The sequence below is a fragment of the Chaetura pelagica genome, unplaced genomic scaffold (genome assembly GCF_000747805.2).
Source record: "Chaetura pelagica isolate M959 unplaced genomic scaffold, ChaPel_1.0 scaffold94, whole genome shotgun sequence".
Lineage (NCBI taxonomy): Eukaryota > Metazoa > Chordata > Aves > Apodiformes > Apodidae > Chaetura > Chaetura pelagica.
In genome coordinates, this window is record NW_009952881.1 from 683,094 (window position 1) to 695,739 (window position 12,646).

The 12,646-nt window shown below is 35.9% G+C and overlaps 1 protein-coding gene across 1 annotated transcript in view; it reads right to left on the reverse strand.

Annotated features, from left to right (window-relative positions):
- The window catches only part of OTOG (otogelin), a 96,689-nt gene extending 86,997 nt beyond the window's left edge, over positions 1–9,692 (reverse strand). Inside the window, exons 1-5 of the mRNA XM_009995393.1 lie at positions 9,611–9,692; positions 2,636–2,728; positions 2,273–2,427; positions 1,767–1,885; positions 1,155–1,360 (exon numbers count right to left, since the gene is read on the reverse strand). Of these exons, the coding sequence (XP_009993695.1) occupies positions 1,155–1,360; positions 1,767–1,885; positions 2,273–2,427; positions 2,636–2,728; positions 9,611–9,692 (655 nt within the window). The remainder of the gene's footprint in view (positions 1–1,154; positions 1,361–1,766; positions 1,886–2,272; positions 2,428–2,635; positions 2,729–9,610) is intronic.
- Positions 9,693–12,646: the final 2,954 nt, after the last annotated feature.

The following is a 12,646-nucleotide window of genomic DNA, read 5'->3' on the forward strand; positions in this document are numbered from 1 at the left end:
ATTCCTGGGTAAAAAATGATTGCACACGTTAATCAAATAAAGGTGTGACTGTTATAGAAATGTCTATGATAGCTTTAAACTAGCTAAGAAAGATATCACCCATCACAGACAAGTGGTGACATTGTTTATTACCTGGATTACCCACTAATGCATATCTTGCCATATCTTTATTACTACTGCTCCCCAAGCTAACTGGATAAAGCTAGTATGCAGTGTATCGACTTGTGCCACAATCACAGCTTTATGTGACTGAGATATCCTGAGAAAGGTGAGAGGGTAGAGGAAAGTCTCTGAAGGCAATGAGGACAATAAGCTATTGATCTTGGTATTATTTTGAGCATTTTCATTCAGTAAGCAAACTACTCAATGGAAGCAGGAGAGCAGCTGACACTAGTGCAGGGCTGATGCTTTCTAAAGTTGAGTGACACACTTAAACAAAAGAGGAATCCTACTACACACTGTGCTCTGAGCTTTGAAATACTACTCTACAGAAATACTTTAATTTTAAAGAGGAGAAACAAAGGGTTAAACAGCCCAAAGCAATTATTTACAGAAGTTACCATCACTGAACTCGAGATAACTTTCATGGATCCCCATTTTTTTCCTTTTTTATAGAGGCCTTTACTCAGTATTTACTGAAAACTAAGACTTTTAGAGGTACCTGAACTTGGTATCCAAGAACCACTGGCACTGATTATCACTGATCACTAACATAAATGAAGTGCTGAATCAAATGAGATTTGGCAGTTTTCAACGACTTGATTTATTAAAATTATTATTTCTAATAGCAATATCCCAGGCTTCCACAGGCTAGTATATAAAATTGCAAAGAGGGCAGTGAACATTTAAAAGACAATTTCACCTCTCAAGTCCTAGAAAAACGAAGGATAAATACTATTGTAGGTATTGAAGTAAGATGGCTTTTTGTTATGTCTTTCAAAAAACTTCCTCTCCAGAGCCCCATCTATACTGAAAGTGGCTCTCTTCACTAACAGTATCATCTACCAGAAGTATTTCCATATAGTTTTTCCATTTCACAAGTTGCCCATCTTATATTCAATTAACACTACAATTAGAAACTAAGCAAAATAACATTTAGTTCACCTGAATAAAAAACTTGTATTAACACAAGATGAAGTCTTTTAAATACTCACCATAACTAGTTTCAAGATCATCCTGTAGGACAGCATTATTGTTTCCACACAGTCCATGTGTTTTGCCCAGGTACTCTGGTGCCATTTTTATATACACTGCAGACAAACCATCCCAAGCCAGAGTAAAGGCATACTGGTGCCTGACTAGAAAGTATCCAGATAGCTTCTGGATGTTTAAGTTTCCGATAGTAGAAGGTAACTGTAAACTGAGAAATGAGATAGAATCAAAAACAACTTGACATGAGAAAGTTATCACTACTAAAAGACTGGTTGCTGATTTAGTGACTTTGTCATACATCTAAAAACCTTCAATATAAATATTCTATTAAATTTAATTCCATTAAAACGTGAAGTAAAAAGATGAAGTTGCAAATAAAAGCAAAAATCTTCAGTATCAGTGTCAACAGTTATGCTTCCTCATACTGTGTACCACTCATTTAGATATCACCTACCCTAGACACTATTCTGCAGACAGGGAGTCAGTATTAAAGCTCTGATCTGAATAGGTTTTTTAAGCTTTCAGCAAACAAGTGATCTAGTTTACATCTGTTATCAAATCAGCATCATGAGGTTGAAGTGTAAGTACAGCATCAGAAACATGACTGTATTTACCCAAATCCTTTATAGGTGACTTCACTGCTCATCTTTATCTGTTCACCTCCAGAAAAAAATAAACTAATGGACCTTTTGCAGGAGTAAGGAGAAGAATGGCACTCAGGATCATTATTCACCTGCCAAATAAAATTGCTAGCTTTAAAGTCAATATTATAATCAAACTCTTCATAATCCACATTACACAACTAATACTCCCAATCCCATCCTCAGCATGTGAACAAGCAGTTTGGCCCTATTTTTCCCCAAAAATCTGAGTACAATTAGCACTCTTTTTAAAAACACTCTTTTTGCAACAGCAGGTTTTTAAACTACATACATCTGTTTCCTTCCAGCTACATTTTGCACAGTAGTAACTGACAGCCCATATTACATTAGAATTACATCTAGGTTACCTTCTAGAATCTCACACTATCCTCATAAGTAATTTTTTTAAACTCTAAATATTAATGCACTATTATCAAGCTCAGTAACACCTAAAAGGAATGAAAACATGCAGTCCCTACCTGTATGGAAAAACTCTGTTCATCTAACTCAGTATGTCTCACGAGCGTATATGTGGATTTTCCAGAAAAATAGTAATAGAGTCCATCAAAAGTTTCAAAATTATATTGACCCCATGTTCTGCATATATGATCTCTTTCAGCACCTGTATTATACACTAACAGAAGGAAAGTCACTTCAGAAGCACAACTGGTTTTCAGATTCAGTCTGTAGTTGAGATGTACGTATGTGATATGCTATGAAATATTACCACAGAAAAGAAAGGGTAAAAGTACTAGGGCACAAAATGAACCTTTAGGCAGAGGGTAGTTGTGGGAACTCAATTATAACCCCAGAAATCCAGTTAGTTTTCTCTCTTTACACACCTGTCTGGCATCTTGGTCCAGTTGCATTAAACCGACTGCAGTTGCACAGCTCTCTGTGGACACACTCGCCTCCATTAAAACAAGTAAATGAATCTGAGTGGAAAAAACAAGGCATATTAAAAACAAATTATAATAATTTTCATTCTTAAGACCCAGTTCTGTCACCAAGTGTAGCTCCATGAATGACAGCAGATGCTGGCTTAGCATTTAATTGTCCAGGAGAATCCCGCAGGACTCAAACAGGAGACATACTCCAAAAGCTTCACCTCAAGAAATACAATCAGATTAAGTAAATCTATTGCACATTTAGAGAAGACCAATCAAAATGGCTGTGATATCTGTTAGCCTGACATGTTTTTAGTCCCTTAAGCAAGGAATAGAGAAAATGAGTAAGTGTTACACAAAAAAAGCCACAGTGCCTATATCCTTATATAAAAGACTGCTACAAATAACACTGCACAGGTAAGCTCTACCAGGATGAAAGCGTACCACCCTAGAAATACACGTTTGAAACTCCAGCTGTAAATCTTCCAGCTGCATGCCCTCCTTCCACCTTACAGCTTCTATGTATACCAACCAAAACACTTTCCATAAAGACACAGACCACTGTTCTTCTCTAACTCTATTAGTGACAAACTTCGAAGCAAGGAAAAAATCTCATGCTTAAATGGAGTGAGCTTACTGTAGCAAAAGCAAGCTCCCTAACTCACAATGACAGCTTCGGGCTTGGTCGAGGAAGGGGTGTTGGATTTTTTATTTTGTTTATTTTCCCTGGGAAGATCCACATTAAAATCTGACAAAACAAATTTTCACAGTCTATGGAGAGAATTGCATGCAAAGAAACAAACCTTATTGGTATTAAATTCAGACTTTGTGGATAATTACTTTTCTAACAATGGTAATATGTCTAAAAGATAAAATATGAGCAAAATAAGTCTTTTTAAGACAGTATTTTAAATTTCGTAAGTATTATACAATCATAGCAACTTGTGTTTGGAGAATAGAAACTGAGATTGCAGGTGCTGCAGGCAAGCAGACAAGTTGCTCAGAAGTAATTACTTCAGGAAGACAAACTCAAGATTCAGCCTTCTTGTTTCCTTTCTCTTTATAAACACATCATTCTCAAAAAATAATCTTTTACGTGGAACTTTTAAAGTGCTGTCCTGAAAACCAGAATTGATCCTGAAATTGTCCTGAAAACAGACTAATCTGTTCTCCCATTTCAGTAAAACTCTTGCTTATGAAATACCTAATAATCAGTAATACACACAGAGGTCCTAACCTTGATTACCTTCAAACTTCTGAGAAATCTTTGCTAAAGAGGGTCTGAACCTTCCTGATGCAAGCAAAATAAAGCAAGCTCCACTTCTGACAATCCAAATAAATGGTACAATTTATTTAGTTTTGATACAATTAGATTTCAAAGAAAGCCTTCTAGGATACAGAACACTGCTTTACCATTTCATGGGTCACACCATCATTAGGTTTTGTTCTCATACATACATGAAAAGCATGAACACTGAAAGTAGATTCTGAACTGCTTTACAGAATGGTTGAAGTTTTTTTACAAACTGATTGCAAGGAAACAAACTTTCTAACAAGTCAAGAGTTAATCATTGACATTCTACCACCATTAAATGGATGCTGAATTCTCGATTCCCACAATAACATCAGAAAAATAAGCTAATTTCAAAGGTTGTTTTCTCCCTATTTTTCTTCCCTCTTCTAGCAGTTCATTTTAATCATGTGTAACCAATACCAGTTTCCTATCAATATCCTTCATAGCACATATTAAGCTTACCTTGTCACAAGAGAACGTCAGTAGAAGCACCATCACAGAAATCAGTGAGCCATACGTTCTTACTACAAGCTTTAAATACATTAAAATAACTCAAAAGCAAGCTGCACATAAGGGGTATCCTGTGAGTGTACCCTAGCCAAAAGCAACTAGACTCCAATTGAACAATCAGAAACAGCATTTTTAGCTAGCTGTAACACTAGAATGAAAAAAACATCACAAAACCTACATTGTACCACAATGAAAATAAAAGAGCTTACATGTTCATCTACTTTAGATCATGTGATTTTACAAAATATTATCTTTGGTTACAAGTTTACAGAATTCTTCTTCACTGAGTTCTGCTAAAATTTGTCAGTACAGTTTATCGGTGTTTATATAGTAATTTCCATTTGCAAAGGCATTATAAATACTAATTACTTATATGAAAGCTTTTTAAATAATCAAAGAATTTTGATACGTTTGTTTTCAATAAACACCATCCCCTCCCTCACCTGCAAAAAAGAAGGAAGAAAAAAAAAAAAGGCCATGCTGAAAAGAACAAGGCACGCAGACAAAGTAAAAGAGAACATTCCTTTGCCTACCAAACCCATACATCCTGCTCCTTTCCCTGTCTGGCAAGCATGAGTTTAATTTATAAATTAATGCAACCACAATGTGGAAAGATCCCTACTTACTCTGTCTGAACGACCTCATTTACATACTCACAGTGACCAATCTTACTACTAACACAGAAGATTTATTCCTCTTGTCAAGAGAGGCAGACATTGATCTCTTTCATCTTTAGTGTTGTAAGACCTTTGTAATCAGTTCTGTAAACAGAACTTCTCTGTTCTTTGCTTCTCCACAACTATGCCCTACTGCCTGTCCGGTTACAATAATCTGCAATTAGACTGCAAGTCATGTTCCTCTGAGCTGTAGGGGAAGGTAGTCCCCTTTTGATGTTTCAAGTTGAATGATTTCTCTTTAAGGTTGGCTCAGGTAACCTGCTTTGAGACACATTTATTCAGATCACATACACAGTCCACAGATCAGGGGACCCCTGCTGTCACTGGAAAGGATCTCCCTTCCTCCCTTCTAGCAAGAAAGAGGATTGGTCAAGTTTCACTTGGAAGTCAAATGATTCAATGATGAGCCTATTCCTCTTTATGAAGTTCTCTTCTGTCTGTGTATGTATGAGTCTTAGAAATGATGATCAATATAGCTCTTGTATTTTTTACATCACTGTAGTATCCTTCTTTACATAGGAGAGCTCTGTGTGCAAAGATCAGTTACCTTTGATCAGGTAATGAGAGGAATACAGTGTTGCTTCAGATCACATTTAGTGATTTTACTACTTCAAACAATGTGGCTTCCCTTAATGATCCAATTCTGCTCAATTAACACAAAAATACTTCCTCAGACACCTGGAATAGCATCATGGAATGGTTTGGGTTGAAAGAGACCTTAAAGATCCTCTAACTCCAACCCCCCTGCCACGGGCAGGGACACCCTATATCAAATGGTTAAAGTCATTAAAAGCATATGAGCTCTGTAAATAAGCTAGCTCATATGATCATATAACAAGTTTAGGTCTCTCCTAGGGACACAAGAAACATTGTAACACCTGTAGAAAGGGAATAAACATAAGAGGTCAAAATTAAGAAAGGTTATGGAATAATATTAATGTCCTTTGTTATCTGAATGTTATTTCTATTAAAAAGTTCTTAGCTCCTTTATTCCCTTAGACACTATGCCAGATGAGTGCATTGGGTTGGAATCTGAAATTGAAAACTGGGGGGATTTTTCCAGCAGAAAGTGGTAGGCCTAAGTAATGTGAATCGACTCACTTAAGTAATAATGTGATTTTTAACCAGTCATGCCATAACAACCTGCAAGGCACTCTGATAACATGGCCATTGTTAGCATGAAGCAACTGGTCTCAAACTCCTTCTTTATTGAACAGGATGAAGACCTGGGACCACCTTATAATGCAGGTCTGAATTCTTCTCTGCTCCTCTCATTGCTTAAATACTGAATAACCTGCAACCCCACTCACTATGTGGAGAGGGCTATTTTAGTCCCTTGTGCTGATTTCATCCCCTTTCTTAATTCCTCAGTGTCAGGCAGCAAGAGCTTTCAGGCCAGAACTGGCACACTGTGAGCAGTAGCAGAACCTCATGCCCATTATTTATTTCAGACCTTGAAAACCTGAGACTGTAATCTAGCCTGTTTGTTTCATGGCAAGCATTTCTGGAGGTAAGTGTCCAAGCTTCACAGAGGTGATTACTGCTGTTGCTCTCTGAAAATAAATACTCTGATAGCATCATGTAGGCTTGCTGAAAGAAAGTTCCAAAATCCACTTTGAAATGAAGTAGTCTCACCCAACTCTGGCAGGCCTTTCAAATGCACCTTACCTGGGCTCTAAGCTCAAGTTCTGCTAATTTCATATTGTAACTGTTCAAAGGCATCTTGCATCTTCATCAAAATATGCATTTATTTTGACAAGCTATTACAGATGTAATATATTTTGTGGGTTTGTATCTGTGATATTGCGCCCCCTTAATTATGCTTTCTTACACTATTACTTCTCTAGTGAGTACTTAAGAACTCTTGAATTTATTTCAGTGGCAAAATAGGTTTGCTCCCCCATATTTTTTTTCCTCTTATCTTTTAAGATGTGGATTAGGAAAAAAAAATAGCATAGCTGAAAGTAATTTATATAATATGAAGCCCTCCAGCATTAAGAGAGTCATTGAAGAACAGCTCTACTCTTGGAACACAAAGAGGCAAATACAAAGAAAGCACATATTTGTATTCCACACAAAACTTAAGATACTAAACCAAAGAGACATTTAAATTGAAGGTTTTTCACAAGTAAAAGCAAGCCAACATATTCAAGAACACATCTAGCCACTCAAATTACCATATACATTAACTTTGAAATACTTAATTTTTGTTTTAACCATCACATTTAACCCAGCTGCTCCACTGAATTTTCACCTCACTATAATACACCACTAACATCAATACACTGGTAATTATTGAAGACTGGTGACTGATGCTGACCTTTCCATGGGTATTTGTCTGTAAAACATTAAGCACTTCCTAGTGTTGAAATTGTGTGTTTTGTTACTGTTTTTTAAGACATTACATGAAAAATCTGTTTAACACAAATCGCTGAAGACAGGTATTCTTTCAATATATTAATTACATTCATTTGGACAGAAAAGCTGAAGTATGAAAGATTAATTTAGAGACCTGAACGTGATCAAGTTTTGCTTCAGCTAAGTACCAGGTTCAGCCTGCTCCCTCAGTTCTTATGATTCTGCCTATTTATCAACTTTAGCTGAAACAGTTTCAGAACCCCAGAGAGTCATTCACAGAAATGGACAAAGAATTCAGTTTCCAGGATTCTTTAAAAGATCACACATTTTAGAAGCTTTATGCAACTGTGTAAGACAAATCTGTCCAAAGGTATAAAACAAATCTTTAATAAAAAAATAAATTTTTTTAAGTCTGCAAATTTTATTCTGAAATGAAAAAGTGAAAAGATAAAGCATTCAGGATAAGAATTTGCAAGAAGCATTAACTAGGACCTATAGCTATGCAAAAAGAGTAGGAGATATGCTTAAAACTGAAGATTTAAACCTTTGCTGTCAACATTCTTTCAATTTTATACTTTGTAACAGCATAATTTCCACTGTATACTTTCTCTTGAAAACTTTCAGGTGTCCTTTTGAATATGAGAGAACTAATACAAGTATTTCTTGCATTAACTTTTCTCCTTCAACTTCATAGTCTTTGAAAGCATCTCCTTGTAATGGCACAAGTTGTCTGTGGCATACAGGCTTCCACAGGATGCAATATGACCTTGAAACAAGGTCAAAGATCTCATTCTATGATTCTATTACACCAGGATGCATAATTTTCCTTTTTGAGATTGAGGTCATCAAGTAGGATGTGATTTTAATCCTTCAATACTAAGAATCTTCCAGTTAGCTGCAGATTTTCTCTTCTCGTGCACCTCTTTAAATCAGCACACGTATTGTAAGGAACCCAGGGAAACAAACAATTACTACAGCAACAAATTTCTCAGTACGATTTGCACATCTTCTCTTTGGAAGCTGCTTTATTTGGTTTAAAAAAGACAAGAGACCTCAGAGAAGAACTTGGTCAATAAGCTGGTGCAACCCTTAATGGCAGAAGTTTTACTGGTATGGACCACTACGTTTGTAGAGCAATTTTATCATATGAAATATATTTGAGGTATTTTTCATATACTGGAGAGGTTTATAGGTAAGAGGTTTCATTTGAAGCATTTCAAGCTTCTTTAAACTCTTTTATTATTCCTCCAAATTCAGATACACACTTCCCAAAAGCTTCTGAAAACCGTGGCTATTACAGCAATTAAAAGTTTGTGTAGATGAGACAATCCTAATCAGAATTTGTAAAAGTCCAGATCAGTCTTACATTTTGTACTGTAAAGCCAGAGGGGTGGGGGGAAGCAAACCCAGACTACTGAAAATAGTAGGTAAGTCTCAAAACCAATGCAACCCATGAGGCTGACTGAAGCAAAACTAGAAGTTTTGCATCACTAGAATTACTTTGTCTCATGTTTCTCCTTTGTACAAGACAAGCATGACATAGCCTCTACAGAAGAGCTAACACAGAAGATCTTTACTCGTGAGGAAAGCAGTTTAAGCCTCTTCACTGCTGAAAATACAATGAAGAAAAAAAAGCCAAGATGCAAATGCCCACCACTGCAAACTGGTGGCTAGGAGTACCTCATCTTGCTATTGCATAGATTACACACACAGTAAGTATATACAGGTTACCTCAGCAAAAAGGTAAGAAAATCTTCCAAGCACAGAAGAAATACGGGACAGGTGGCATCCAAGCAGCAATCCACACCTTTAAGTATATCACAACAAGAGCAGATTGCCTTGCTGAAAGCTCTTTGTTAGAAAAACTGCAGTTAAGAAACCATATTTCAAAAATAGGTGCAAACTTGAAGCTAGATCATATCCCATAATAAACTGTCATACTCCTATAGTCCTTTGAGATCACTTAGTGTGTCCTTATCCTGAAGACGTGTATTAGCTATTTTAGTTATTTTCTTCATAAAAATAATTACATTATGCAGAATATAATGGGCAAATGAAGTTATTTCATATAAAAACAGAAACTGAACTTACTAGACGGACCACATTTCATACTGTGAAATCTTCTGTTCCAAGATAAGGATATTGTAGTAGGTGAAGCATTATGAATTGTCATTCCAAACTCCTTTCAAAGAAAGAACAAAAAAGAAGAAACAAATCAGCAACTATAACAAAGACAATTAAAAAATCTCTTCATGGTCTATCAGTAAATTTGCCATATTTAGGAAGCTCACTGCTTCATATTGGCTTACTAACAACTTAACAAAATCCACCATTTTAAAGTAAAAGGTAGAGTCAATCTACTCCAGACTCCAATCAAGAAGCCTCAAAGTACCTTATGCCTGAAGACAGTAGGCAGATTAAGTCAATATGCCTAAAAATGCATAACCAAAGACTCTCCTCTCTGCCTTTCTCTGTACTTCTTATATTGCTGCCTCTATACCTACACATGTATTTAACAGAATTCTCAGTATAAACATTCTGCTGTTTTGTAAGTTCTGATCACTCAGTTACAGCTATTTAAAATAATTTTAAAAGTATATGCATGCATCAATCATTAAACACCAATAATTAACAAAATCTGTTACAAGGTCCTAAATTCACACTATTTTCCAGTAAGTTAATCCAAAACCCAGCAAAAGAAACAGGTTTGTTCTATGGTGGCTTTTTTTTTAAATGAAATTTAAAAAATAAACAACAGGTTAGTTTTCAAAACATTTCTTATCTTCTCCTTAATCTTTTCCTGTTGCTCTAGCATTCCAAAATGTATGACAGACTGAAGCTTTTATTCTCTTGTACTTCCTTTCTCATAAGCACTTCTGCCTTTGACAGTCAAGTAGAAAGACATCTTTAGTTTTCTTTAATTAATTCTCAACTTTGTGGTGATTTAAACTTTGTTTTTCTCCAACAAATTGCCCTTAGGAATCCTAGTGTTTCCAGTCTATTAGACTTTGTAATAATTTTTATAAATTGGTCATGGCAATGTTGACTCCCCCCCCCTCATTCTTGCCATCTTCATCTACTAATCCAAATTCCACTTCATTCTTCCATCAGTGGTGCCAGTCACAAGGCTTCCACTCTCCTTCTGAACTGTAGTCATCTGTTTTGCCCAGGGATGGTACATAGTTTAGGTATGACATGTGAATAGAGAAGTTTCTTTCCATCTTCTTGCAAGCGCTAAGTTTTAGGACTTTACTTATAAACTTATGACCTTGTCTATCCCATTTATAAATAAGTGAAACAGGTACAAACTCAGTTATTTTATACAAAGAGGTATTGCATATAGTATTGGAAATTGGTTTCTAAGCTGCAACTCTGAATGCCCCCATTCAAAGAAACTGGTGAACAAAGACAACTCGCCTTAAAGCGAATATTTTAATGATGGGAAGAAATACAACAGCACCTGAGCACGTATAACTTGTTAAACATTCTCCATTATTTTTCTTTGAGAGGAAACAATATCCAGGATAATTTACATATTACTCAGAAAATAATTTTAGCTTTACTAGCTGTTGTAGAAAATATGCTTCAAAGAAATCATATTAACTTGTAGGTTTGGTGTGCACAAAGTTACGAGTCCTGTAAAATGTACTCTTACGAAGAAGGGAAAGCAGTACCAGCTTTGCTCTATGAACGTGCCTTAGAGAGTTCTTCAAAACTTAAAATACTTACATTTCCTTAAGAAATAGAAAAAGACAAGCCAGCAATCCATCAAATCACAATTCAGCCTTTATGATTTACTTGAGAAAACAGAAAAAAACTAAGAACAGACCTGCTTAGCCACACTACAAAAATCTGTTTCTGTTTTGTCATTATTCAGTTATATTGCCATGATTGAGACAGACAGAGGTACACCTCCCAATTAAAGTGCCTTTGTTAAAACCACATGGCTCATCTTCTCTATAACCTTCTATCTTTGTTCTAGGAATGCCTGTATCTAGGCTGAATAACATTTTTCTCCATTTAACATGAACTTTTTGATTCTCAGAAGCCAATGACTTATGATAGTAAGTTCTTCCTTATCAACAAAGCATCTACATTTACTTAGTTTACTTACTACAGTAACACAAACACTACAGCCATTTCATACTATTTCTTCAACTCATGTAGAGCAGCAGCTATATCCTCTAATTTATGTCTGCAGCATGTTAATTATATGATGCAATTTTCATTAACATAAATACAATGAAAACACAGTATCTGTCCACAAACAGCATTAGCTACATACATTAGGTGTATGTATTCAGTAATACAAATAATCGAGCAAAATATTTCCAAAACAACAAACTGTACCAGCTATGTCATATATTTTTACTTAATGACTTGGTTAGACTTATTGCATTCAATTTTCATGCCCTAGAGTTTTTGCATTTAAATCTCTCAGTCCTTTGCTTGATTCTGCAAAGCATTTTTAAAGTAGCAGGTGTTCTCTGTATTCTGAACACCTACTCATCTCGGAAGCCGTATCATTAACAAAGTCTTCACAGACATAGAATTCCACAGTGAGGTTAACCACCATCACTTGGTGTTGCTTTACCTCTTCCACTTAAGGAAGCTTATTAAAAGCAAAACCATGTAAAATGCATTGTTAGTTTTAGACTGCTCAAATGGCCAGAACAACTACTTTTCAGATTCTCAGCTTTTTTTAACTATCATAATTTTTCCCCTTTCTCCTAGGTACATTTCTTATTGAAGTTTTCTGCACAGTAGGCTAGCACTGATGGAAACAAAGAGACTATTACTGTATCTTGAGTTCTTGAGGATAAACATCAGTCTGCAAGCCTTCGCTCTTATTGGTGGTTAAGCTTGTTACCTGTTTGCAGTTGTGGCACATTTTTCCCTGTGCTGAGCTTTTCCCAGAAAGAGCAGGGGCAAAGGAGAAAGAAAGGAAACTCCTGCAGAGCCACAAAAAAAGGCTACAAAGTCAATTTTCCTTTTCCCACCATCAAACAAGGGAGTGGGAACCACACACCCTAATTATATTTCTGCAACACACCACGAATGATACAGTCAGGTTGCCAAGACAAACCACATCCAAAGCCCCATACTGAGTTGTGGTGATCTGATACC